This window comes from Acipenser ruthenus, chromosome 12, assembly GCF_902713425.1.
Source record: "Acipenser ruthenus chromosome 12, fAciRut3.2 maternal haplotype, whole genome shotgun sequence".
NCBI lineage: Eukaryota > Metazoa > Chordata > Actinopteri > Acipenseriformes > Acipenseridae > Acipenser > Acipenser ruthenus.
The window spans coordinates 21439293-21465712 of record NC_081200.1 but is presented as its reverse complement, the minus strand read 5'-3'; the positions used below and the strand labels follow the sequence as shown (position 1 = coordinate 21465712).

The window sequence follows — 26420 nt, the reverse complement described above, 5'->3', positions numbered from 1 at the left end:
GAAAACAGTGTTCATTTCCAATTCTGAATAAATATGTGCTCTTGTACACATATTAGGATGTGATGATGCTGACAACCGTTTCTCTAACCATTTAAGGCTGATGCATTAGGACCCCCTTTACTGTATCAGTTCACTGGAGATGTTTGTATAGAAGCCCAGCAGGTAATACAGATGGAAAATATTTGGACATGACTGCATCTCTTTCAGTGCACAAATCAGCAGCAGAACTGTCCACATTCTAATTAACATTTCAACGGCATTATTTCATTCCACCACTCATAAAAGTTTACTATAGTAAAAACATAGCAAAGTGTAATAAAGCATAGTAAAAGCATGGCAAAACAGAGGTTAGAACATAAGAAAACTTTCAATCAAGAGGAGGCCATTGGCCGATCTAGCTCGTCCAGTTCCTAGTAGTTGACTGATCTCAATACCTTGCCAAGTTGGGTGTTAAAGGATCTGAGGGATTCTGTCTCAACAACATGACTAGGTAGCCCATTCCATACCTTCAGCACTCTCTGTGGCCCCTTCAGCCTTCCTAGCTCATTCCATTGTAAAGCCCAGGAAGGTATGGTAAAGCATTTTATAAAATGACAGGCAGAGATGGTGCTCTCTTGTTGGTCAATCACATGTTCCAACCATTGAAACATTTCACAACATGACCACGGCTGGAGCCTCATCACAAAATATGAATCCGCTTAAGAGTTTCACATTGCAGCAAGTCCCCACACAGGAATGTCTGTCAGCAAAACCAGTGCTGTCAATACTAAAGAAGCCACTGGACCCTTTGAAATAACTTTGAAATATATTTTAAATTGGTTTTAATGCAGTGGATTAATCCCTCCGTTCAAATGATCTCCCTGTTGCTTTGGGGAACATGCACTTTAAGTGTGACTGTGAGGGGTTCTATTTGAACTTGACTAAAGGCTCTTTGAAATAGTGTCTGTCATATATTTACAATTTTTAACCAGGGATGTTGTGATATTCACAAGTGTCGCTCCACATACCTGTATCCACGCCCTCTGCCAGAGAGTGGATTTGTGAGTTTAGAAATGCATGGGTTAAAAAGCTTTAATTCTGCTACTTAAAACATTAGGATTTTATAATGGTTCAGTTGTCATGTTTGGTGCAATCAGACAGTATTGTTAACCTCATATAAGAAGGTCTGAAAATTCAAATCATGCATGTGCTTATACAACCATTTGACCCTGTCCTCCTTGCATTTGTGGATTCATTTAACCGACTGCACATAGTGTGTGGGATGAACCCTGTTACTTAACACTAACTGTTCAGAATGAATACATATCTTAACTTTTTTTTTTCTGGGGGGGGGGGGGGGGGGGGTTTGAATGTTGTTTTGTTTTTGTTTGTTTGTTTTTCCAAATACTGATTTGTCTGTGTAGCCTGAAAGCTGTGTATTTAACTCACTGGTGCTAAGAAACGTTAAAATAATGTAACCATTTTTTTATGTTACTAAAGTTGTGATTTTTTTTTCTTTTTATTTAAACACCGATTGAATAAATAAAAAAGAAAATGATACCTTCACAACATGTTTGTGCTGTAGTTTTCAATCATGTGGCAAATAATGCTTGACCCTGAAGACACTGCTGAGGTGAAATGGCCCAGGAACTGCAAGTGTATTCGAGAAAAGCAAACTGAAAACTTTCTTACCTAGTGTGTTTCAAAATGAAAATACACGCAATATCATGTTTCTTTCAAAACTGCACATTTGAGACCTACAGAGATTGGAATTGCATGACAGGTGACGTTTATGAAACCATTGTGTCAGCTACAACCAAATAAGTGATGAAAACTATACGAACATCATTTTAAACCATAGACTTAAATGTATCTACATTTATCAGCTTACTGATAACACAGTCACATAGTCTCCTTTTCAAAGATTTAATGAGAAACTCTGAGCAAGATCTTTTCAGGAAAGATATTTAGAATGTCAGGGGGTTGGATTTGGAGTAAAACTGGCAACATAATTCAGTGCTGTAAAAAACTAGACATTCTGAGTATCTTTTAGTCATCTAAAACTTTAACCCTTTCAGTCCTGGCAGGACCTCAAGGCCCCGCCTTATCTTCACACTGTTTAGAGTTCTTGAAGTACTGACAGCACTTTAAAGTCCCATTTACCAAAATATACTTAAAACATTACTGTGTCCTGTTCTCATGTATACTCAACAGAGGACTTCCTTTTCAAATTATATAATTTAGTTTCACATTCTTCAGCTCGACAAAAATAATTGAGGATTCAAAGGGTTAAACACAGTGAGGAGATATTTACTAAACAATAAACAAAGAGTAACCCTGAAAGGAACCTTCCTGCAACTATGAATATACGCATTTATAAAGTGGTTGGACATAAAAAAGGAACATTTAAGTAAGGTGTTTTGGCTTTTAAACTATAAAAACTACACATTAAAAAAATACAACTACAGACAGGAATACATTATTATTATATTTTTGCAGAATTGTTTATTTTTTTAGTCAGTGTTTATTTTAAGTGAGGAAGTTTAGTTTATAGAGGGAACAGCTGTATTTACCTTGACTGTGATTTAATATGTTTTTGTTTGGCAGTTCTACTATATGCAGTGTTAGAAGTTAACTTTTCAAGGCAGTAGTGAGGATTTGCTACCTGCCTGGAAAGTATGTAGCAAAATGGTCTTATTCGGTAGTGGTTTATTTGACTAATAATTATATATACAAATTCAAAAAATAAACACCTACCTATGTTTTAAATATACTGAATATCCCAAACTGTCACACAGTAGGCCTATATTTAAATCAGAAAGTATTTATTGAAACCACCTGGTGCTCAACTAAGTAATGGAACTAATGCAGTTCCTTGTCGAAATGTATTTTGTGTCATCCTTAAGTTCTACAAGAATGCAACCATATCTATCATCTAAGCATCTGATATGCCATCAGTACGATTAACCAGGTTATGTTTCATCAGTCCAAATTAAGTGGTTACGAAATGATCCTCTTGACTGATATTTCGTTAACTAACAAATCATACACACCTATAAAGACAACGATAAAAAAAAAAAAAAATATATATATATATATATATATATATATATATATATATATATATATATATATATTGTTGAATCTTGCATTGTATGACCATATAAATTATGAGGTTACAATCACAACCGAGCTGTTTTGAAAATGGAAGCTAATTCCAGAATGGTAGTGCTGCATTTAAAAGATTAATGCAATGTGTTATATAGTAACTGGTTTGTTCATAAATATGTCAGCTTGCACCCTGCCTTTTCACTGGATTTTTAAACGCTGTACAATTTTGAAGAAATTAACTAAGAATAAGGGCTATCAACCAAGAAAAAAAAACAAAACATTTTCATTCATTTCCATGTGTGATAGAGAAAGGGTCAATGCTGTAAATCTCCCTCCCAACCAGAAAGGGCGCTGTGTAAAGGTGAGGGTATGCTGCCTCCTAGATGTGCCACCTTGATGGTAGGTGGAAACCAGAAGGTAACCATATTAGGAGGGGCGCGTAGTTGCAAGCACTCAGGACGACTCCATTGCAGTCAGCTGCGGGGCAACCCTCTATTGGAGAAACCATGGCGACGCATTGATTGCAGGGAGGAGTTTTCTGTGTACAAAGGGGAAGCAGCTACGTCAGTACCTCCCCTTGCGCTGAGAAAATAGAGCGACCGACTGGAGCTGTTGTTTATTTTCTGTGTGTTATGTGTTTTTGTTTGTGTTTTCTAGAGGAGCAGGAGGACGAGAGGCTGTAGCCGGGAGCCAGCTTTTACCCCAGAGCACGCTCCTCACCACACAAGCACAACACAGCACAGCACACGCACCATGATCCCCTTTGAAGAAAAGCACAGTTTCGTGCACAGAGGATTGTGGTTTACCGTTTTGAGCCTGGACCCTGTTTTGTTTTGCCCCAATACCGGTAGCGGGGTGTATTATTTTCCTCCTCGCTTGCGTGGTAGGCCGCTCTTTCTTATCTGTCTGTCATGTGTGAGCGACTGCCTGTGCAGTTACCCTCGCGAGTGGCTGTCTATTCCTTTTTGGGAGAGCACAGTTTCTCCATGAGGCTAGGCCTTGCCGCATCCCTGCTGTCGAGTGACCCTTCCAGCTGTGTGTTTCCTCCACGGGGCTAGGTATTGCCGCATCCCCACTATTGAATAGACCTCTTCGCCTGCGTAGGCCCGCCCACCTTGGTGAGTCGGGCCTTGTAAACAAACAGTGTTAAGGCCCCGCCAATGGGAGGTTAAGTCAGAGACCCAGCGTGTCCGAACCCGCACTGCAGGGTGACGGGTTAAACAGGAGCACCTTAAACAGGCGTACGCAGCAAAGGCACAGGTAACCCACCTGACGAACACAGCGTGGGTATACTGACGGCCTATATGGATGGCGTCCTGCGTGATGCCCCGCTCCCTGAGCCGGTGGCCACCGAACTCTGCCTCTTGTCCAGCACGCTGCTACATATATCCGACTTCATGGCCAAGCTCTGGCTAGCCTAGTGGTGGCTCGTAGACAGCTGTGGCTGTCACAAGCCAGAGTTCCTGACGCGGATAAGGCCTCGCTGCTAGACGCACCTATATCCCCAGGACATACCTTTGGGCCAGCCGTGGCGGAGATCTTGCAGAGATCCCACCGGGAACGTGAGGCATCCCGGCAGGTGGCCGCGTTGCTCCCTCCCCGCGCTCTGGACAGTTCCAGTTCCCACAGCTCCACTGGGTGACCTAAGGCATTGCTTACAGGGCACACGAGCAGCGAACAACCCGCCCCTCCCACAAGCAGGGGAAACGCAGGTCGTAGCCAGTCCACGCACCAGCGTCCCAGGAGGCAGTTACAGGGCCACCACCCTAGGCAGCCACCCCAGACCGACCCGCTGCAACCCCAGCAGCCCCAGCAGGGCCCCTGAAGGCTTGCGACCTCAGACCCCCTTCTCGGCACACCAGCTGAATTATTGGCGCGCTTGCACCTCAGACACCTGGGTGCTTGCCACTGTGCACAACAGTTACATGCTCCAGTCTGCTTGGGACCTCCTCCCTTTCGAGGAATCACGAATACTTTCATGACAGACCCTCTCCAGGCCTCGGTACTTCAGAACGAAGTGGCCGTCTTGCTGCACAAGCGAGCCATTCGCCTAGTAGACCCCACCTCCCAAGCAGAGGGGTACTACTCGAGGGTGTGCGGATGGGAGTAGTGGTAACCCGCCAAGTGGTGATGACAGACGCCTTCAACTTTGGTTGGAGTTTGGTCTGGAAAGGCAGAGGAGTACGCAGATCCTGGCTGGACCGCATATAAGCATGCTAGTTGCAAGTGGTCTCCCTTGCTCTCCACCACTTCCTCCTGGTGCTGCGGGGTACACATGTGTTGATCCGGTCCCCGGGGTTGCATTGCATGGCCCTCAGGCTACTGACATGGGCTCAGAGGAACTTGCTGTCCCTGCGGGAGACGCACATTCCCAGATTGGTGAACTGGGGAGCAGACCGCCTCTCCAGGAAGGGTCCGCATCCGTCGGAGTGGCAACTCCACCCTCAGGTAGTGGAGCGCATTATGGAACGATTCGGGAAGGCGCAGGTCGATCTCTTCCCCTCAGCAGAGACGACGCATTGCCCCCTGTGGTACTCCCTCCACCACTTAGGCGGTCCACTCGGCGTAGACGCCCTAGCGCACAAATGCCCAAAAGCGTTTTTTGTATGTTTTCTCGAAAAGGTCTAGTTAGAGAAGGTGTCGGTTCTTCTAGTGGCCCCCAGGTGGCCCAGAAGAATCTGGTTCTCGACCCTGTGCCAGCTCTTACAAGACCACCCCAGGGAGATCCCGCTTCGCATGGATCTCCTCAGCCAGGCTGGAATCGGGCAGGTTCCAGCTATGGGTCTAGCCCCTGAAAGGGACCACTGGTTAGCCCCCACCTGGGAGGGTAGCCGCACACTCCACTAGAGGGTTGGCTACATCTTGGGCCTTCTTCAGAGGGGCCTCGCTGTCCATTATTTGTACTGTGGCTAGCTGGGCTACGCCACATACTTTCTCCAGGTTCTACCGCCTTAATGTAGATCCCGCCCTGCCTTTGTTGAGGATGTAAGCTCACACCGCTAACCTTGGGGTTATGCGGTTCTGATGCGTCCCTTATATGCTGCCGTTCCTTCCCCCTCACGATGGCTCTAGTATACATTATCCCATTCATAATGTTGTTGGTGCATCAGTCGCCCTCACGGGTTCGATGGAAAAAAGAAATGGCTTCCTCTGTATGACGGTTTTAATCCCTCGGTGGGCGATACCGAGTGCGTCATCCCAGGAAGGGGCCTACCTGCAGCTCTGATATAGAGAGCTCAGCGATACCTACCTAGAGAATTGTGAGGGTATGGAACCAGCTCCCCAGTAATGTTGTTGAAGCTGACACCCTGGGATCCTTTAAGAAGCTGCTTGATGAGATTCTGGGATCAATAAGCTACTAACAACCACACGAGCAAGATGGGCTGAATGGCCTCCTCTCGTTTGTAAACTTTCTTATGTTCTTATGTTCTTATGTAATGGGCAGGCATCTCCCATACATAATGTCGTTGGTGGTCGTCTTCTCTTTCAGGGAACCAGGGTAACGTGAGTAACTTGATGTTATAGTTTGTATAACATTATTTGTTAAAGCACACGTTTCACTAGTTAAACAGGAGAAGTATGCAAGGTAGTGATAATCTTTTATAAAAATAAAACAGACAGATAAATGAATGCACCTCAAGATTGTATTTCGTCTATTATTCGTACTGAGAAAACAAGGAAGCCGTTACTTGGATCATGGTAACGTTATAGCTAGTTATTTGTCTTTTTTTTGTAGTCAGAATTTAGATAAAGTAATAATTTTGTATCTACCTATTATGTGTTCATTTTTAGCTTGGGTGAAACAAGCATTAACATTATAACAAAACCGGAGCAGCCATTCTCCATGACAGATTAAATTAGCATTTTATAGACACTGAATAAACATAATATCCTGTTATCTTATAAAATCGTAATGTTTTTAACAGTTATTTAATTTTATTTTTGGTCTATAAAACAAACTTCATACCCTGAAATTGTATCCACGTTGTTCTGGTACTGTAGGTATGTGTACTCCACTGTCCAGACAATACTATTTGCAGTGTGTGTCTCGCACATATCTACATTATGGGGCGGTACAAAACTCATCTACAAACAGGGACACTCTATTAGCAATGGTTTCCCGCTTTATGAAAGATACTAATAAATGTAAGTGTTTTATTAAAAAAAAAAAAAAAACCTAATACCGGTAATTGTGTACATGTTCACTCGTTCATATTAACTCCAAACTAAGGTATCGGAAAAATGCTACTGCATAAAATAACTAGTAGCAAATTAAGAGTTTTGGGTAGCAAAATGCTACCAAATATACGTTAACTTCGAGCCTTGTATATTTTTTTAATTATAGTGGAATTTCATAAAAGAGCATGAAGTTTGTTTTAAAATTATACACACTACCAAGTTGTGAATATTATTTTCGCATATGCATTTAAAAATGGTACGCAAGGCGCATGCCTAAACAACTTCTGCTAAGAAAACGGAAATGCACATTCAAATCTGGTACGTTATGCTGTTTTTTTTTTTTACATCTTTTTTTTAATTGAATTTATAATATTTTCCAGTCTTGCACATCATAATTGATTATATCTTTCCACCATTAAGAAAATAGTATGCAAATATTTATCATATGCAATACATTGGGTTGTATTTTTTTTTTTTTACTTGTGCAACGTTGCAGTAACTTCTCATTTTGTCTTGTTTGTTGTGAATATATTTCTTTTAGAAGAAATTGGTTGTCTGTTTCCAGTTTAAGTTTGCAAAAAAATAATGTATCATTAACTTTAGCATTTGCTTTAAGTTTTCCTACAAACCAGTTGATTGCACCTGTACCAAAATCTGACAATGTAGCATTTTCTAACACTACACCAGTATTATACCGGCCAAATCGGTACAGTTGCAGCTTATACATATTATTATTATTTGTTTATTTAGCAGACGCCTTTATCCAAGGCGACTTACAGAGACTAGGGTGTGTGAACTATGCATCAGCTGCAGAGTCACTTATAATTACATCTAACCTGAAAATCAGAGCACAAGGAGGTTAAGTGGCTTGCTCAGGGTCACACAATGAGTCAGTGGCTGAGGTGGGATTTGAACCGGGGACCTCCTGGTTACAAACCCTTTTCTTTAACCACTGGACCACACAGCCTCCTTAATATATAATGGTTTCAGTTAGAGGCTGTCTCGCTTAAACATTTAAATCCTAATGTGATGTACAAACTCGGATACAAAAAATGCAGATGACTGTATCAGACACAGCGATATGGTCTACTAACTAAAGGGTTATTATAGGCATTGTTTTTGCAGTTAATGAAAACAGAAATTGAAATAGCTAAAAACGAGAAAATAACACATTTTGTAAAACAGAAACAAACGAAAAAACACATTTAAAAGCTAAAATATAATATAATCAAAATAATAACAAAAAAACTCTTATTCAGCATAGCCCTCAAAGTCAGGGGTACTGGTGTTATCCATTTACTAGGGATGCAAAGTGACTATCTGTATTTTTAATTTGTGTAATTTTAAGTTTCTTTTTAATTTTACTGAATATCATGATGAGAGTGTTCAGATATGGATGACCACGGGTGAGATATTTGTTCCCCCTCCAAAATATACACAATTTGCAAGGTCAGTGACTAATACAAACACCCAGGAATGAAAAGAAAATCAAAAGGGTACAACATCCTTGGTATTTTTTTATAATGTTATGTCCAGTTGTTAACAGAACACAGCATTTAATATATGTATTTATTTTATTTAGTTTTATTGTGCCTCTGGTCATACAGGAAATCACAGCTGTTTAAAAACGTGTTCCTTTTTTCATTGAGGAATTGATCAGGGGAGGTTTGTTAAGATCCTGTATGGTGCACACACACACAACAAGTTTTAGAATTTGATTTCAGTAATCCACGTGGTCATGGTGGCTGGGGTCTGGCTATGGGCAGGTGGGAGTTTGGGATGGGCATTACATGCTGGTGTTGCAGATGGAGGCTGGGGTCTGGCTTCAGGAGGAGGTGGGAGTTTGGGCTGGGCGTTACACACTGCTGTTTCAGGGATCTGCAACCCTGCCCATGAAGATGATGGTACTGATAGACACCTCGCGGATCAGCAGCAGGAAGGGCTTGTTGGTGTTGAAGAATGCGTGGTTCATGTCGATATAGCGACCTGTGGCAATGACTGCAGTGGAAGCCGCTGCCTCGCTGCCTTTCTCGTTCACCTGGGGAGAGCACATTGAATTCACTGCTTCATTTTAATTAATGCAATGTCAAATTCTTTTGGTTAAAAACATTTTTAGTTTCTCAAAGCCATGTGTTTTATGTTGTCGGATGAGAGGAAGCCATTCAACCTATCTGATCTCATCCAATTCAAAGTAACTGACTGATCTCAGAATTTTGTCAAGTTGAGTCTTAAAGGATCCCAGTGATTCAGCCTCAACAGCATGACATGGTAACCCATTCCATACCCTCACCACTCTGTGAAATTGTGTCCGCTTCCCTCTGTCCTAAGTCTATCTCCACTTTTCCCTCTGTCTATCTTCACAGTATGACTGCAAATCCAATATCTGGCTGATAGTTTGTACATAGTTTAAATGCCTTAAAAGAAACTGCATATTTTGCAAGTGGTGTTTCTTTAATATCTGTCTTTACACACATGGTTAATGGTCTTACATGATCTTGATCACTTTATTTTTTTTTTTAAAATTATTGTAAACAAACCTGAATTTCTAAATTACAGTCTAAATTATACCCTGTAAAAAAAAGCATATCAGAAAAGATTTTGACAATCACTTGTCAAAATTCCAATACACCTCATCTGTGTATAGATCTCATTCCGTGCAAAAAAACTAAATACAGCACTGTTCTAAAGTTAACTAATTTTTATGGTTTAAAATGCTAATATTCTGTATTATAAGTTAATATGTGGTGTGTCTCTTATTATCTGTAACAAAAACACATTGGAAATGTGAAAAAACGTCAAGTTATCAAAAGTGCCTAGCAATTTAAAGTGGATATCTAAAACACAAGCCAAGTTTCAAGAAACAAGTGAGACAACCTTGGCCAGCACCAAGCAAATAGGCACAACTGTCAAAGCGGTGGGAGCCAAGGTTGCCCCAATTGTTTCTAGTAATTTGGCTTGTGTTTTTCAGGCACAATAAAAGTGGGTCAAATGCATGAAAAACACAAGCCAAGTAAGTAGAAACAATTGGAGCAACGTTGGCCCCCACCGCTTTGACAGTTGTGCCTATTTGCTTGGTGCCAATGTGTTTTTGTTTCCGATATCACTTATTTTTTCACTTCATAACACATACACACACACACATTAGGGGAATAGCAAAATTGTTCAACCTATATTGAGGCAATATATTGCCATTTGGATAGGGTAAATGTGAATAGTAGCCTAGTCTGTTGAAAGGGTGAAGATATGAATGTGTGTAGCGTAGCGGTTATGTAGTTGGAGTGAAAGTATGACTAGTTAGGGCTCAAATTATGCCTTATATATCTAAGGTATGAAAGGTATAAACCACGACGGGCTATGCGGTTCCCATGATATATACCATGCCTGGGTCAGCGTCAGCCAAGGGCCTTTAACCACCCCACAAGCATATATCATCGGAATTGAATGGCCCAAAGTGGTTTATACAGCTTATAAATATATATGGCTACCTGTCATTTGAGTGATGAAAAATAATTAAAATAGTTAAAACTCATTTTAAATTAAGACAAAACCAGAAACTTTTATTGTGTATACATCCGAAGTGTAATATAGTCCCAAATTTAATTTAATTAAATGTATTGTTCGCTTATTAAAAATAAATTGCACATGTCTGTTTATTGTGAATTTCTGCATCGAAAGTGGCATCTCACTAGAAACTAGAGGACTCTAGTTTTAGATGACACCGAGAAAGTAAGGGGAGCAGCTGCCATAAATGCTGAAGCTGTATCTTCAGGTGAGTTTGTGTCCTCGTTATATGCAAGGCACACATATTCAGATCTCAGAAAATGTTTTTGTTAGTTGTTGGACACCATCACGTCCAAGTCATGCCAGATTAAGTTGAAGATCAAACCAGACTTTACGTGTCAATCCGACCATGGTGTCAGGGCACAGTGCCTCAGTTTCCCGCAGACTTTTCAAATCCAGGGCGGTAATTCGGGGGGTGGTGTCTGGCTTTGTCTTTACATGCTTTTCTAAAAGTTTTCATGACTGACAGGAATACATTATTGTTGGTTTTAAACTCGCTGTCAGCAGAGATGTTAAAACTTCTACTGTTAAAATATGTATTTAGTCCAGCTCAGTGTTATAAACTGGTGACTGAATACTGGTCCCCAGTTGAACTTTTTTGCACTGGCATAAAATTCCCTTATGTTGTTGAGATTTTTTTGACTTATTTCCTTAAAATGAATTTCCTTTTTTTTTTCTTTAAACCAGTCTTTAAGTACATTGACAGCCTGTGCTGTAGTTTTATCGATGTTTGTTTTCTTCTATTTCATTTAGCTGTACCTCATCTACTCTTCTGTGTCTACTCTTGACAGTTGCTGGTGCACTTATTTTATTTGTATATATTTTTTTTCAGGTGGACTGCTGTCTTCACTCCGAAAGATGGTGTTGTACCAGTTATCTGGAGTTTCATCCCCAAATATATTAAGAGCATAAGAACATAAGAAAGTTTACAAATGAGAGGAGGCCATCCAGCCCATCTTGCTTGTTTGGTTGTTGGTTGTTAGTAGCTTATTGATCCCAGAATCTCATCAGACAGCTTCTTGAAGGATCCCAGGGTGTCAGCTTCAACAACATTACTGGGGAGTTGGTTCCAGACTCTCACAATTCTCTGTGTACAAAAGTGCCTCATATTTTCTGTTCTGAATGCCCCTTTATCTTGTCTCCATTTGTGACCCCTGGTCCTTGTTTCTTTTTTCAGGTAAAAAAAAGTCCCCTGGGTTGACATTGTCTATACCTTTTAGGATTTTGAATGCTTGAATCAGATCACTGCGTAGTCTTCTTTGTTCAAGACTGAATAGATTCAATTCTTTTAGCCTGTATGCATACGGCATGCCTTTTAAAGGTGACTAGAACTGAACACAATAGTCTAGGTGAGATCTTACTAATGCATTGTAAAGTTTTAACATTACTTCCATTGATTTAAATTTAACACTTCTCACAATATATCCGAGCATCTTGTTGGCCTTTTTTATAGCTTCCCCACATTGTCTAGATGAAGGCATTTCTTAGTCAACATAAACTCCTAGGTCTTTTTCATAGATTCATTCTTCAATTTCAGTATCTCCCATATGATATTTATAATGCACATTTTTATTGCCTGCATGCGATACTTTACACTTTTCTCTATCAAATGTCATTTGCCATGTGTCTGCCTTGTTTTGAATGCTGTCTAGATCATTTTGAATGACCTTTGCTGCTGCAACACTGTTTGCCACTCCTATTTTTGTGTTGTCTGTAAATTTAACAAGTTTGCTTACTATACCAGAATCTAAATCATCAATGTAGATTAGGATTAGCAGAGGACCTAATACTGATCGCTGTGGTACACCACTGGTTACCTCGCTCCATTTTGAGGTTTCTCCTCTAATCAGTACTTTCTGTTTTTTACATGTTAACCACTCCCTAATCCATGTGCATGCATTTCCTTGAATCCCTACAGCATTCCGTTTGAGAATTAATCTTTTATGCGGGACTTCGTCAAAAGCTTTATGGAAATCTAAATAAACCATTTCGTATGCTTTGCAATTATCGTTGATGTTGCAACCTTAAAAAAATCAAGTAGGTTAGTTAGACACAATCTCCCTTTCCTAAAACCATGCTGACTTTCTCCCAGGATATTGTTACCATATAGGTAATTTTCCATTTTGGATCTTATTATAGTTTCCATAAGTTTACATACTATAGAAGTCAGCCTTATTGGTCTGTAGTTACCTGGTTCGGTTTTGTCTCCCTTTTTGTAGATCGCTATTACGTTTGCAATTTTCCAGTCTGTTGGTACAACCCCTGTGTCAATTGATCTTGGTTAGCGGTTTGTAAATAACTTCTTTCATTTCTTTGAGTACTATTGGGAGGATCTCATCCGGCCCAGGGGATTTGTTTATTTTAAGAGCTCCTAGTCCCTTTAACACTTCTGCCTCTGTTATGTTAAAGTTATTTAAAACTGGATAGGAACAGGTCGACATGTGGGGCATGTTGTCCGTGTCCTCCTTTGTAAAAACCTGTGAAAAGTAATCATTTAATATATTTGCTATTTTCTTTTCTTTGTCTATGATTTTGCCATTTGTGTCTCTTAGACATTTAACCTCCTCTTTGGGTGTTCTCTTGCTGTTATAATATTGGGAAAACATTTTGGAATTGGTTTTAGCTCCCTTAGCAATATTTATTTCTATCTTGGCCTTTCTAACTTCCTTTTTGACTTGTGTTTGCAGTTCCAAGTACTCTTTCTGTGTACTTTGTTTTTGGTCCCTTTTAAATGCTCTGTTTTAGTTATTCTGTCTTCGTTATTTGAAAAGACTAAAACAAGGCATGCCTTCCCCCTAGTCGGTGCCTTGACAAATTGCGTTAGGAAGCAGTCATTTGTCATTTCCACCATTTCAATTTCGTCTGTCGTGCTCCCCACCGGGTTTGAGTTGAAATCTCCCATTAGTATGGCTTCACCTTTTCTACACGCATTTCTAATGTCATTGTATAACAGATTATTTTGCTTGGCGTCTGACGTTGGCAGTCTATAGCATGCTCCTATTGTTATGCCCTTTGAATTTTTGTCCATTATTCTGACCCATATTGATTCTGCATTGTTTTCTTTGTCCTTATTTAACACCTGGGCTTCAAGACTATTTCTTATGTATAGCGCTACCCCTCTTCCTCTTCTGTCCTGCCTGTCTTTCCTATACAGTGTATACCCACTAATATTATATTCGTCTCCATCACTCTCAGACAATTAAGTATAATATTAAAGTAATATTAAAGGAAATATGTGGAATGTCACTCATTTTTTGAAGTGGTTTTGTAACTAATAACAAATAAAATGGCAGTTTGTCATGGAATTTAGAATGCAGTGGTGCATAGTGATTTATTTAATGTGAAGCAGCTTATTACTATGCAAGCCATGGTATATGCTATATATACCCACGGTCATGTAATGCTGTTTAACCAATCAGAGGATGTTATTATTCCAAGCCGTGTTATATATATATATATATATATATATATATATATATATATATATATACAGACGTGCTCAAATTTGTTGGTACCCCTCCACAAAAAATGAAGAATGCACAATTTTCTCTGAAATAACTTGAAACTGACAAAGGTAATTGGCATCCACCATTGTTTATTCCATATTTAAGAAATCATACTTTGCTTTTGATTTTTTATTCAACATAATATTGTAAATAATAAAACAAATGAAAATGGCATGGACAAAAATGATGGGACCGCTAACCTAATATTTTGTTGCACAACCTTTAGAGGCAATCACTGCAATCAAACGTTTTCTGTAACTCTCAATGAGACTTCTGCACCTGTTAACAGGTAGTTTGGCCCACTCTTCCTGAGCAAACTGCTCCAGCTGTCTTAGGTTTGATGGGTGCCTTCTCCAGACTGCAAGTTTCAGCTCTTTCCATAGATGTTCGATAGGATTCAGATCAGGACTCATAGAAGGCCACTTCAGAATAGTCCAATGTTTTGTTCTTATCCATTCTTGGGTGCTTTTAGCTGTGTGTTTTGGGTCATTATCCTGTTGGAGGACCCATGACCTGCGACTGAGACAGAGCTTTCTGACACTGGGCAGTACGTTTCGCTCCAGAATGCCTTGATAGTCTTGAGATTTCATTGTGCCCTGCACAGATTCAAGGCACCCTGTGCCAGGCGCAGCAAAGCAGCCCCAAAACATAACTGAGCCTCCTCCATGTTTCACTGTAGGTATGGTGTTCTTTTCTTTGAAAGCTTCATTTTTTCGTCTGTGAACATAGAGCTGATGTGACTTGCCAAAAAGCTCCAGTTTTGACTCATCTGTCCAAAGGACATTCTCCCAGAAGGACTGTGGCTTGTCAGTATGCATTTTAGCAAATTCCAGTCTGGCTTTTTTATGTTTTTCTGTCAAAAGTGGAGTCCTCCTGGGTCTTCTTCCATGGAGCCCACTTTCGCTCAAAAAGCGACGGATGGTGCGATCAGAAACTGACGTACCTTCACCTTGGAGTTCAGCTTGTATCTCTTTGGCAGTTATCCTTGGTTCTTTTTCTACCATTTGCACTATCCTTCTGTTCAATCTGATATCAATAGTGAAAGATACAACCATCCCCCGCTTGAGTAATGAAGATCGCCTGGTTGCTATCGGCATGATTGAAGGCGGGCTGTCTGTGAGAGAAGTTGCCTGGAGAATGAGATGTTCTGCTTCAACAATCAGCAGACTAGTCCAGAGAAATCAGGAAACCGGCTCTGAGGGACAGGCCATGTCCTGGAAGCCAGAGGGTCACCACACCGGCCCAGGACCGTTACGCTGACTGTTGCATTGTTCAAGCCAACCGGTGGGGCAACCGCGACCAGCCAACCTTCGCCAGCTGGCTGCAGCTGCACAGGAAGAGTGGCGGAACATCCCACAGTAGTCTATCCAGAGGCTGATCAGGTCTATGCGTCAATGCTGCCAGGATTGTGTTGATGCTCAGGGAGGTCATACCCGATACTAACTTTGTAATGTTTTCATTTTGACAGTGTGTCACGTTTTATACTGAAAACCGATCACGATTATTTGATCTGTATTTTTGTTCACATTTTCTGTGATTTTGTTTGATATCTCTGTTTAAAATATTTGATTAAATCCATTGGCCTGAGTGTTGCATTTCTCAGGCCTAATGTACAGTGTTGCATCAGTGTATATATATATATATATATATATATATATATATATATATATATATATATATATATATATATATACACACACACACACATATATATATATATATATATATATATATATATATATATATATATATATATATATATATATATAGTAAGGATGCACCGAATCCAAGTTTTTGCAATTCGGTCGAATACTGAACCGGATACCGAATCTACAAAAACTGTCAAGAAAAACTGAAGGAAACTATTTTATTACTGAATGGAAATATATCCCTGAATAAGATTTCAGTTTGAAACGTACACAATTTACTGCAATAGCCCCCTCCCCCCACAATAGAAACATCAAAATACTTTACCTTTACAAGAAAGGTGAGCTGCATCTTTGCCATAACCCACTATTTTCTTTAATGACGTTTTAACCTGTGGCACCTGATCTGAGAGTAGGGTTGCCAACAGGCTCCAGAATCCCGGGACATTTTAAGGCAGATCAGGTTTTGTAACTCACCTCTCTAAACTGCAATGTATTCTGTAAAGTGAGTGTGAATTGTGTAAACTGTCGATAAATTAATTGAATTGTTTTACTTAGTTGTTACCAAAAGCACACACCTGCCTGCGAGGATCGTTTCCCTCAATCAGACCTATACAGCAGCTGATTGGCTTTCTGAGTCTCTGACGGGGCGGGACTGTGTGAAGCAAGAAATATGAAACAAACAGAAACGTTACCTGCTGTCACAAGGTTAAATGAAAGAGTGAGTGTAAAGTTATCTATAATAATGGTGTTGCACTATTTTGATAGATATTGTTTACTATATAAAAAAATTCAAGCAATACGATTAATTGTTGTTACAAGGCTCTCCGGATAGAATCGGCACCACAATTAAACAATTAAATACATTTACTAAACTGCTCAAGCAATTCACACTCACTTTACATGTCAAATACATTGCAGTTTAGAGAGGGAGTTAAAAAAAACCTGACCTGCCTTAAAGTGTCCCAAGATTCTGGAGCCTGTTGACAATCCTATCTGAGAGCTATGAGGAAAACATTACCTTGATAAGTGACGTGAATATCCCTGTGAAATAAAACCCACATTGATTAAAATGCACTGTGTGTGTAACACATATCAAATAGGCTATGAAATAGTTAAAACACAGCATTTCCCAAATGGTTCAACTTGTAATGGCACATCACAGTAACATAACATTTTATTTACTAAAGGTAAAGCATGTTGTTCAACAACGTCTTGCACATCTGACAGTGTTTTTTTTTTTTCTCAGTATGATCTCTAGAACACGTCTCAGACAAAGCAACAAAGCACAAAAGTCTAGAACAGATTTGTGTCTTTTATTTAAAGAAGAACCCACACATAGGAGGGATGTATTAAAATGGATGTGTGTCTGGGCGGACATAGGATTCGGTTTCGGTTCACCGAATCCTAAGTATTTGGCCGAATCCGAACCCTGCTCAGAATGTAGGAATTCGGGCCGAATCTGAAACCGAATCCTGGATTTGGTGCATCCCTAATATATAGTAGAAAATACAGTGATGTTTCAGTCCATTAAATCAGATACAGAGGTGCTTTGTCCCAGGACACGTTAAATAGGAAAGACTTCTTAGATGTTGCCACCGCCAAAGAGAAAAGACGGCAACTTCCGCTAAATAAAAGTCTACATCCCAAAAGTGTGTAAATTATTCATCTTTATTCATTAAAACAAGGTAAAAACAGGTACGATGACATGTTTCGACATGTTGTCTTCATCAGAGCGTATTGAAAGTAGGACTCATTAGATTAAATTGACCCGGTACTCGTTGTCATTTAACACCATTATCCGATTACTAGAAATAGTAATCTAGCAGTCAATGCATTCAATTCACATTGCATATACTTAACAATCTGCTATATATTGTAGCGGCAGAGTATCTGTTCTGCAGCAGGAGGAAATGGAGACGGCACAGGATGCATATTAAAGCAGTGGAAACTGCTATTTTTATTGAAGCGTTGGAACAGCAGGCTAATGGACGCTCTCTTATTAAATAAATGGTTTAGCTCAGACAGCTCCAGGACACACAGCTACATGAAAACCACAACACGACACAACACGTAAATAGTAATCCCCCCTGAGCCCTACTGGCTCACACACACAGGGGTACATTTACATGCACATAGTCCAATCGCTCAGACCCTCGGTCCCGTGCAAAAAGCTGGTTGAGCCAAGCACAAATCACAATGCAGCCAACACAGACCCCATCTACATACTGCTGCATTGTGCACGTGACACCCCAGGCAGCTTGCCAGCACTGCAGACACAAAACGCGCTTCTACTCACAGCAATACACTAACACTCCAGCACCCCCCCCCCCCCCCCCCCCCCCCCCCCAGCAATCCCAAATTGACCCGCCGTTACACTGCCCCCCACTGAAATGCTTCCCAGCATGAGAAGCACTGACCTGGTCCCGGTGTGGCAGCCTGTGTGGTTGCCAGGGCGGAGGACAGCAATCTTTAAGGGCGATGCAATGTGACAACCACTTCAGGGGCTGGGCCGCATCACAGAGTTCCAGAGCAGCCACCAATCCCAGACCCCTGTGCCAGTCCTGGACAGCAGTCCCTCCTGGGTCCAGGCTTCAAGGGAGCGCTGCCTTCCTCCACACAGCAGGGCAGAGGCTAGCTAGTACAGCCCCAACAGCAACCTCGGAACCCGACTGCTGTTTGGCAAGGGCTGGGTGCTGCAGTCACGGCGTGGGGCAGTCTCTCTCGGGCGGCGATACTTGGCTCTCCCTCTGGGGCGCTGGTGGTACAGGGCTCTCTCTTTGGGGCTCTGGCAGTGTGGGGCTCTCTCTCTGGGGCTCTGGCTCCCTCTCTGGGGCTCTGGCGGGGTGGTGCTCTCTCTCTGGTGCTCTGGAGATGCGCAGCTCTCTCCCTGGAGCTCTGACGACGCTGGGCTCCCTCTCTGAGCCTCTGGTGGCGCGGGGCTCTCTGTCTGGGGCTCTACTCTCTCTCTGGACAGTCTTTTCCGGGCAGTGGGAGGTACTCTTTCGTCGCTGTCTCTCACTGGCGGCAGCTTCTCACTGGCAGTGTGGTGCACTTTCTCTTGGGTGGTGCGGGACACTCTCTCTCAAGCGGCGGTTGTGGAGCGGCGCTCTCTGGTGGCAGCTGCGGCGCAGGGTTCTCTTTCTCAGGTGATAGGGCTGGGCACTCTGGCGATGCTGGGCTCTCTCTCTGGGGCTCTGGCAGCATAGGACGCTCCTTCCTTGGATGGCATGGGGTACTCTCCCTCCGGCGGCACGGGACTCTGGCAGCAGCTGCAGTCTCTACGGCAGCGACTCGACGGCCACCTGGATGACCTCATCCCACTCCTTCTCTGAGCGCCGCGGCTTCTCCTGGCACCACAAGCCCAGCTGTGCTCTCTCCCAGTCATCCGGTGTCACTCTGATTCGGCGGGTGGTAGGAAGACAAATAGGGAAGAAAGAGCCGCAGAATTTAAAGGTGTATCTCCCTGCCTGCGCTTTTGGTCTCCATTTTGTCATGTATGTGTTTTTAATAGTTTTTAAAAGGCATTGGGGGTTTGAAAGGAGTGCTGGAGATGGGCTGTATTGGTTTTATTGCAATTTTTTTTTTGTGTGAGCCCCATATCTGTGTAGGTATTGAGCCACACTGCCCTTTAGTTTTAAATTGTAATTCTGTGTTTAGACATTGTTTTAATTAACGGGCAGTGCAAACCGCTTGTCGTGACTGTATAATCTAGATCTACCCTGTTTATTAAGTATAGTTTACCACCTATATTTAATAATACAATGTTCATTGCCCAACATAGTAGTGTGGTCTAGTTTATATTTTCCTTCTGGTGTTCTCCTGGCTGATCCCACCCCGAAAGAACGAGTGCCCCTCCCAGACGCTTCATATGTTCAGCAGCAATCTGCCACATAAATTAAAGTGTATTTTTTTTTTAAATAAATATAATAATAATTGATTCAGCATAATGCAATTGACATATCCAAATTTGATCATGATTTCATATTATTTCATCAACAGTATACCACAATGTGGTAAGGATGACTGGTGCAGTGCAAAGAATGTAATGTCCAAACTGCCGTTTCCCAAAAATAATCCTTTCTTTAATAAATCACAACAAAAAGTCCATCAACAATAACTCCAAACAAAAATAAATAAATAAATAAGCCCCGCTACCATCGATGGTATTAGGGCAAAACAATAAGCGGTTCTGAGTCCAAAAAAAAGACACTCCGATAGCAACACAATCCTTTGTGCACGTAAACAGTGCTCTATTCCTCCAGGGGGATCATGGTGTGTGCGCTGTGCGGCGTTGTGCTTGTGTGGTGAGGAGCGTGCTCTGGGGTAAAAGCTGGCTCCCGGCTACAGCCTCTCGTCCTCCTGCTCCTCTAGAAAACACAAACAAAAACACATAACACACAGAAAATAAACAACAGCTCCAGTCGGTCGCTCTATTTTCTCAGCGCAAGGGGAGGTACTGACGTAGCTGCTTCCCCTTTGTACCCAGAAAACTCCTCCCTAATCAATGCGTCGCCATGGTTTCTCCAATAGAGGGCTGCCCCGCAGTTGACTGCAATGGAATTGTCCTGAGTACTTGCAACTACATGTCCCTCCTAATATGGTCACCTTCCGGTTTCCACCTACCACCGAGGTGGCAGATCTAGGAGGCAGCATACCTTCCCCCTTACACAGCGCCCTTTCTAGTTGGGAGGCAGAATTTACAGCATTGACCCTTTCTCTCTCTATCAGACACAAATACAATATAAACTATCAACAGTGAAAATACTTCGACATAATGTAATTAACATATCTGACTTAAATCAGAGATTTCATATTAAAGAACACAAATTGACTCCGTCATTGAGGCCAATTGATTGTAATGTTTGGAGGGCAAATATCCAGGATGCTTCTCTCCGTAGTAACAAAAGTATCAAATTCCCACCTCGTGCTGGTAGAGTTAATCAAGTATATGCAATAGAGTTACTATTGCATATTCTTGATTTTGGTTCCTAATTGCTGTTTATGTTCAGAACCCTTATTTATAAGGCTCTTTTCGTTTGACCTATGTAAACCAGTCCGCATGGACAAGTTAATATGTAAATTACTTCTGTGGTATTGCATTTAATGAAACTTCGAATTTTTATCTTTTTACCTGATCGTGGGTGATTAATAGTTTTAGTATTTACAGTGTTGGAGCAGTGGACACAATGGCCACATTTAAAATTACCATTTGGTGGATTAGACAACCATGTAATTGCTTTGTCCACTTTTGGAATAAATGAATGAACCAATCTGTCTTTAATGTTTTGTGCACGTTTAAAAGCAATATAGGGCAGTTTATCTGTTATCGAATTCAAGGAATGATAACATTTTAGTACCTGGTAATGTTTGAAAAATATTCCCTTTATATCGTTTGACAAATAATTTAATTCAGAGGTAAAACACATAGTTAGATCACTTTTAGTGTTTTTGACTTTCTTTTTAAGAAGTATCTCTCGATCACAATCTTTAGCTTTGTACATTGTTTCTTTAAGAATACAGTCGTCATATCCTCAGGTAATAAATTTGGAGTGCATTTTGTCAGATTTTATTTCAAATTGAGACTCTGTGCTACAGTTCCTTCCTACCTGTAAGAATTGACCTTTCTGTATATTTCTTATCAGTGAGTGAGGATGTTGACTTTTTACCAGTAACGAATTCCGATCCATTGGTTTATTGAATAAAGTTGTTTGTAAGGTGCTGTTCTTACCTTTGGATATTTTATCTATCTAGATCAGATTCATATATACATTTTAACAGACTATTTGCGGAATTAATATAATCCACAAAATGATCAAGTTGAGTCTTTGATCCCGACCATATTAATAAGACATCATCAATGGACCTAAGCCATAGAGAGATACATGGTAAAAATATGTTAACATTATTGTAGATTAACTTCTCCTCCCAAAATCCCATGTACAAATTGGCATAATTGGGTGCAAATGATGCACCCATTGCTGTACCCTTTATCTGGGAAAAATATTGACCTTCAAACACAAAATAATTGGAATTTAAGAACATATGAAGTAAATCTATAATTCATTGAGAGTGTGGAATAACCTCAGTGGGTCTGGAATTTAAATAGAAAGTGACAGCATCAACACCCCTGTATGTGGGATGTTGGTGTACAAACTAGTGACATCAAGTGACAGAAGAATATTATCGGGGACCACCCTGATTTCATTAATACAGTTAAGAACATCACATGTATCAGAAACAAATGAAGGGAGTTTACAGACAAAGGCTTGTAAATAAAAGTCTATACATTTACATAGTGGCTCAATAACTGAACCTATACCTGCGACAATAGGTCTTCCAGGAGGATTAGTGTAATATGACAATTGCATGATGTTGAATAAACAATAAAGTTCAATAAGATTGTTAAGTATATGCAATGTGAATTGAATGCATTAATTGCTATATTACTATTTCTAGTAATCAGATAATGGTGTTAAATGACAATGAGTACCGGGTGCATTTAATAGATCTAATGAGTCCTGCTTTTAATACGCGCGGATGAGGGCAACATGATGAAACTTGCCAGCATACCTGTTCTTACCTTCTTTTAATGAATAAAGTATAATAATTGAGACACACGTTTGAGATTTGCCATTGTTCCTCTTTGGCGGTGGCAACATCTAAGAAGTGTTTCCTATATGTATGTTCAATGAAAGTGTCATTCATATCAACTAAATTTTTTCACATTAAAAATGTGTTTGTTACACATAAATAAAATACATTTAATTTTTTTTTTTAAATTTGCAATATAAACCCTGTGTGGGAATCGAACCCAGGACATGCTTCTAATGCAGTCGCCATAGCTTTCACGCCAGTTTGTACTTCCATTTCACAACATCTGCAAGTAGTATAGCAGTAAAGTTACAGATGAACAAGATTTTGTAAAAAATGATTATGTCCCAATTGTATTGAAACTTTTCATCTGATTTTGCTAACTATTATAATAAGCTTGATCTGTTCATTTAGTATATTGTAACGTTTTCATGTTTAGGAAGTAGTACTCAGGGTAGGGTTGCCACCTTTTCCACAGACCAAACCCGGACATATTTCTCAGTCAGCCTTGGTCTATCAAAACTGCAGTATACTGTAGGATATCAGCAACCCTGTCATAGACGTGAGGAAGACTTGCACGGATACAACTAGCGATGAACCTAATGATCCTTGTGAACCCGGTCAGAAAAACCAGTAAAAGAGAGAAAAGAACCTCAACAGGCACAAGCCTGGAGTTAAATGGCCAAGAGCTTGTGAGAAAACTGCGTGGAACACAGTAAACACAGATCTCTGTTTTGCGTGGGAAACGTTATGTGGAACAGTTGAAAAGAAGCTGGATAAATTTGGGGACATCATCTATGCATATGGAAGCGAGAGGTTTGGAGTTGAAAAAAGGAAGGAAAAAGTACAAACTATTCCTGGAAAGTGTAGACGGCAGCAGAAGATTGAACGCTTAGAGAAAGGAGACAGCTGAGGAAGAAATGGAGAAGAGCAGAACAAAGTCAGAAGGAGGGACTCAATCTGTTACAAAGGGTCATACAAGATAAGCTTGCAACATTGTGCAGAGCTGAGCGCCTACGGAAACGCTACAAAAAGAAGGAGCATGCGAGAACTAACTTTTATAAAGACCCATTCAAATTTGTAAAGAGGTTATTCACCAGTGAGAAAAATGGCACACTAAAAGCATCTAAGTTTGAGCTGGGGAAATATTTGGAGGAAACACATACAGATTAAAAAAGGCAGGAGCCTATGTCAATTCCGTCAGACATCACACCTATTAATCCACCAGAATACCAAATGGAAGGCTGTGCACCTAAGTGGAAAGAAGTAGAGGAAGCTGAGAAAAAAGCAAGGGCGTCTTTATACCAAAAGAAAAAGTTTCTACAAGCATCAGTCAGTTTCGCCCTATTTCCCTATTAAACATAGAAGTCAAGATTTTCTTCAGCATTATTGCTCAGAGATTGTCAGCTTACCTATTAAAGAACTGCTTCATTGACACTTCAGTACAAAAAGCGGGCATTCCAGTTTTCCCAGGATGCTTAGAACACATCAGTGTGATCTGGCAACAAATTCAATCAGCTAAAAAGGAGAGGATGGAGCTCCATGTGACATTCCTGGATTTGGCTAATGCATATGGTTCAGTGCCACATGAACTTCTTTGGGCAGCATTTGATTTTTTCAGTGTACCGATGACAATAACAAATTTAGTGAAAGCCTTGCAATTTAGTTTTTAAACTTCTAAATTCAGCACTATATGGCAATGCCTAGAAGTTGGAATAATGACAGGATGCACCATTTCTCCACTGGCTTTTACCATGGCAATGGAAGTAATTATTAGGGCATCAAAATGGGTAGTTGGAGGAGAGCACTTGGCTTCTGGAATGCAACTATCACCAATTTGAGCATACATGGATGACATGACAACCATGACTACAACAGTAGCCTGCACTAATCAGTTATTGGGCAAATTAACCAATAACATTGAATAGCCACAAATCCAATTCAAGCCCACTAAATCAAGAAGCATCTCTATAATTACTACTTTATAAGTAAAGTAGTAGTGTGACAGGATGACAGAGGTTGAGACCCAGAGACATTATGAAAGTTAAAAAATAAAGCTTTTAATATACAAAAATACAAAATAAACCAGCACGAGGGCCAAACAAAAAGGTTTCAAAACACAGACAATAAACACAAAACAAAACTTAGAAAAATAAGGCTTCCAGGCTGGGCATTACCTTCACTGGATTCCAAACATGAACCAAAAAACCCAGCACACACAGAAAACCTCTCTCTCTCTCTCTCTCTCTCTCTCTCTCTCTCTCTCTCTCTCTCTCTCTCTCTCTCTCTCTCTCTCTCTCTCTCTCTCTCTCTCTCTCTCTCTCTCTCTCTCTCTCTCTCTCTCTCTCTCTCTCTCTCTCTCTCTCTCTCGCTGAGGCCTCCTTTTATGCCAGGTGGCTGGTGACTAATTGAATAATTAATTGGTTGATAGCTCCCACCTGACGCAATCAATCTGGGCAGGGAGGAGAATTTAACTCCATCCCTGCCAGTATTTCCAAGGGCAGAGCCCTGCTCTGCCACACACCTCCCCCCACGTACAAAGTACGCAGGCCGCAATCGGCCACTCCTCCCTCCCCCCTTTGAACCCAAGTCCTCCCCCCAAGAGTCCACTTATGTCCCTTGGGTGGGCTATTTCAGCGGGCGGTGGTGGGTGGGGTTGATGTCGGATCCCCCAAGCTTTCTTCAATAGCGGGGGCCCCGGACCTTCCAAGCACATGAACGCTGGCAGGGAACCTGGACCCTCCAGCAAGAGCAGTGCTGGTGGCACCTCTGGTGGCAGAGGCAGGAATGGCGGCCTGTCTCCCTCTGGTGGCAGAGGTGGGAACGGCGGCCCGTCTCCCTCTGGTGGCGGAGCCGGGAACGGCGGCCTGTCTCCCTCTGTTGGTTGGAGGCGAGAACGGCGGCCCGTCTCCCTCTGGTGGCGGAGGTGGGAACGGCGGCCCGTCTCCCTCTGGTCGTGGAGGTGGGAACAGTGGCCCCTCACGAACAACAGGAGAAGACAGCGGACCCTCAGAAACAGCAGGCGGAGACGGCGGACCCTCAGGAACAGCAGGCGGTCCCTCAGGAACAGCAGGCAGACCCTCTGGAACAGCAGGCGGAGACGGTGGCCACTCCGGAAACGGCAGTTCCAGCTCCTCCAGTGGCAACGGTTCCCGACACTCCGGCATTGGCGGTGGTGGCTGTGGCCATTCTAGCAGTCTCTGAATCGGCCTGGCACCTCCTTTCGTCGCAGTTGGGTGTGCCTCCCCTGAGCTCCTCTCAGCAGCATGTGCATGTGATCCACCCCCACTGGCTCTCGGGACGGTGGCTCCACCCCCTCTGGCTCTCGGGACAGCGGCTCAACTCCCTCTGGCTCTCGGGATGGCAGCAGCAGGGGAACCAGCAGGCATACTCCCTCTGCTGGTGGTGGCGATGGAGGCAAAACCAGCAGGTACTCTCCATCTGCTGGTGGAGGTGGGAGCGACACACAGTCCTCCCACGGCGGTGGAGGCGGAACCAGCAGGAACTCTCCCTCTGCTGGCGGATACCTGGACTGTGGACGTTCGGCCTCCCCCCTCTTGGGCTCTGGACGCACCGACTCCCCCCTCTTGGGCTCTGGACGCACCGACTCCCCCCTCTTGGGCTCTGGACATTTGGGCTCCTCCCACTTAGGCGCAGGACGTTCAGGCTCCTCCCACTCAGGCGCAGGATGTTCGGGCTCCTCCCACTCAGGTGCAGGACGTTCGGGCTCCTCCCACTCTAGGTCTGTGTACTGTAACACCTCCAGGCAGTGGTGCCCCTCATGCTGCATGCATTAGGTGCACCACTCCTCTTTCTCCCATGTCTTCCTTCCTCTCTGCCTCCT

The 26420-nt window shown here is 41.9% G+C and overlaps 1 protein-coding gene across 1 annotated transcript in view; it reads right to left on the bottom strand.

The window, feature by feature from the left end:
• Positions 1-9139: 9139 nt before the first annotated feature.
• The window catches only part of LOC117416734 (antithrombin-III-like), a 28271-nt gene continuing 10990 nt past the window's right edge, over positions 9140-26420 (bottom strand). The window contains 1 exon segment of the mRNA XM_059034684.1: positions 9140-9307. Coding sequence (XP_058890667.1) covers positions 9140-9307 — 168 coding nt within the window.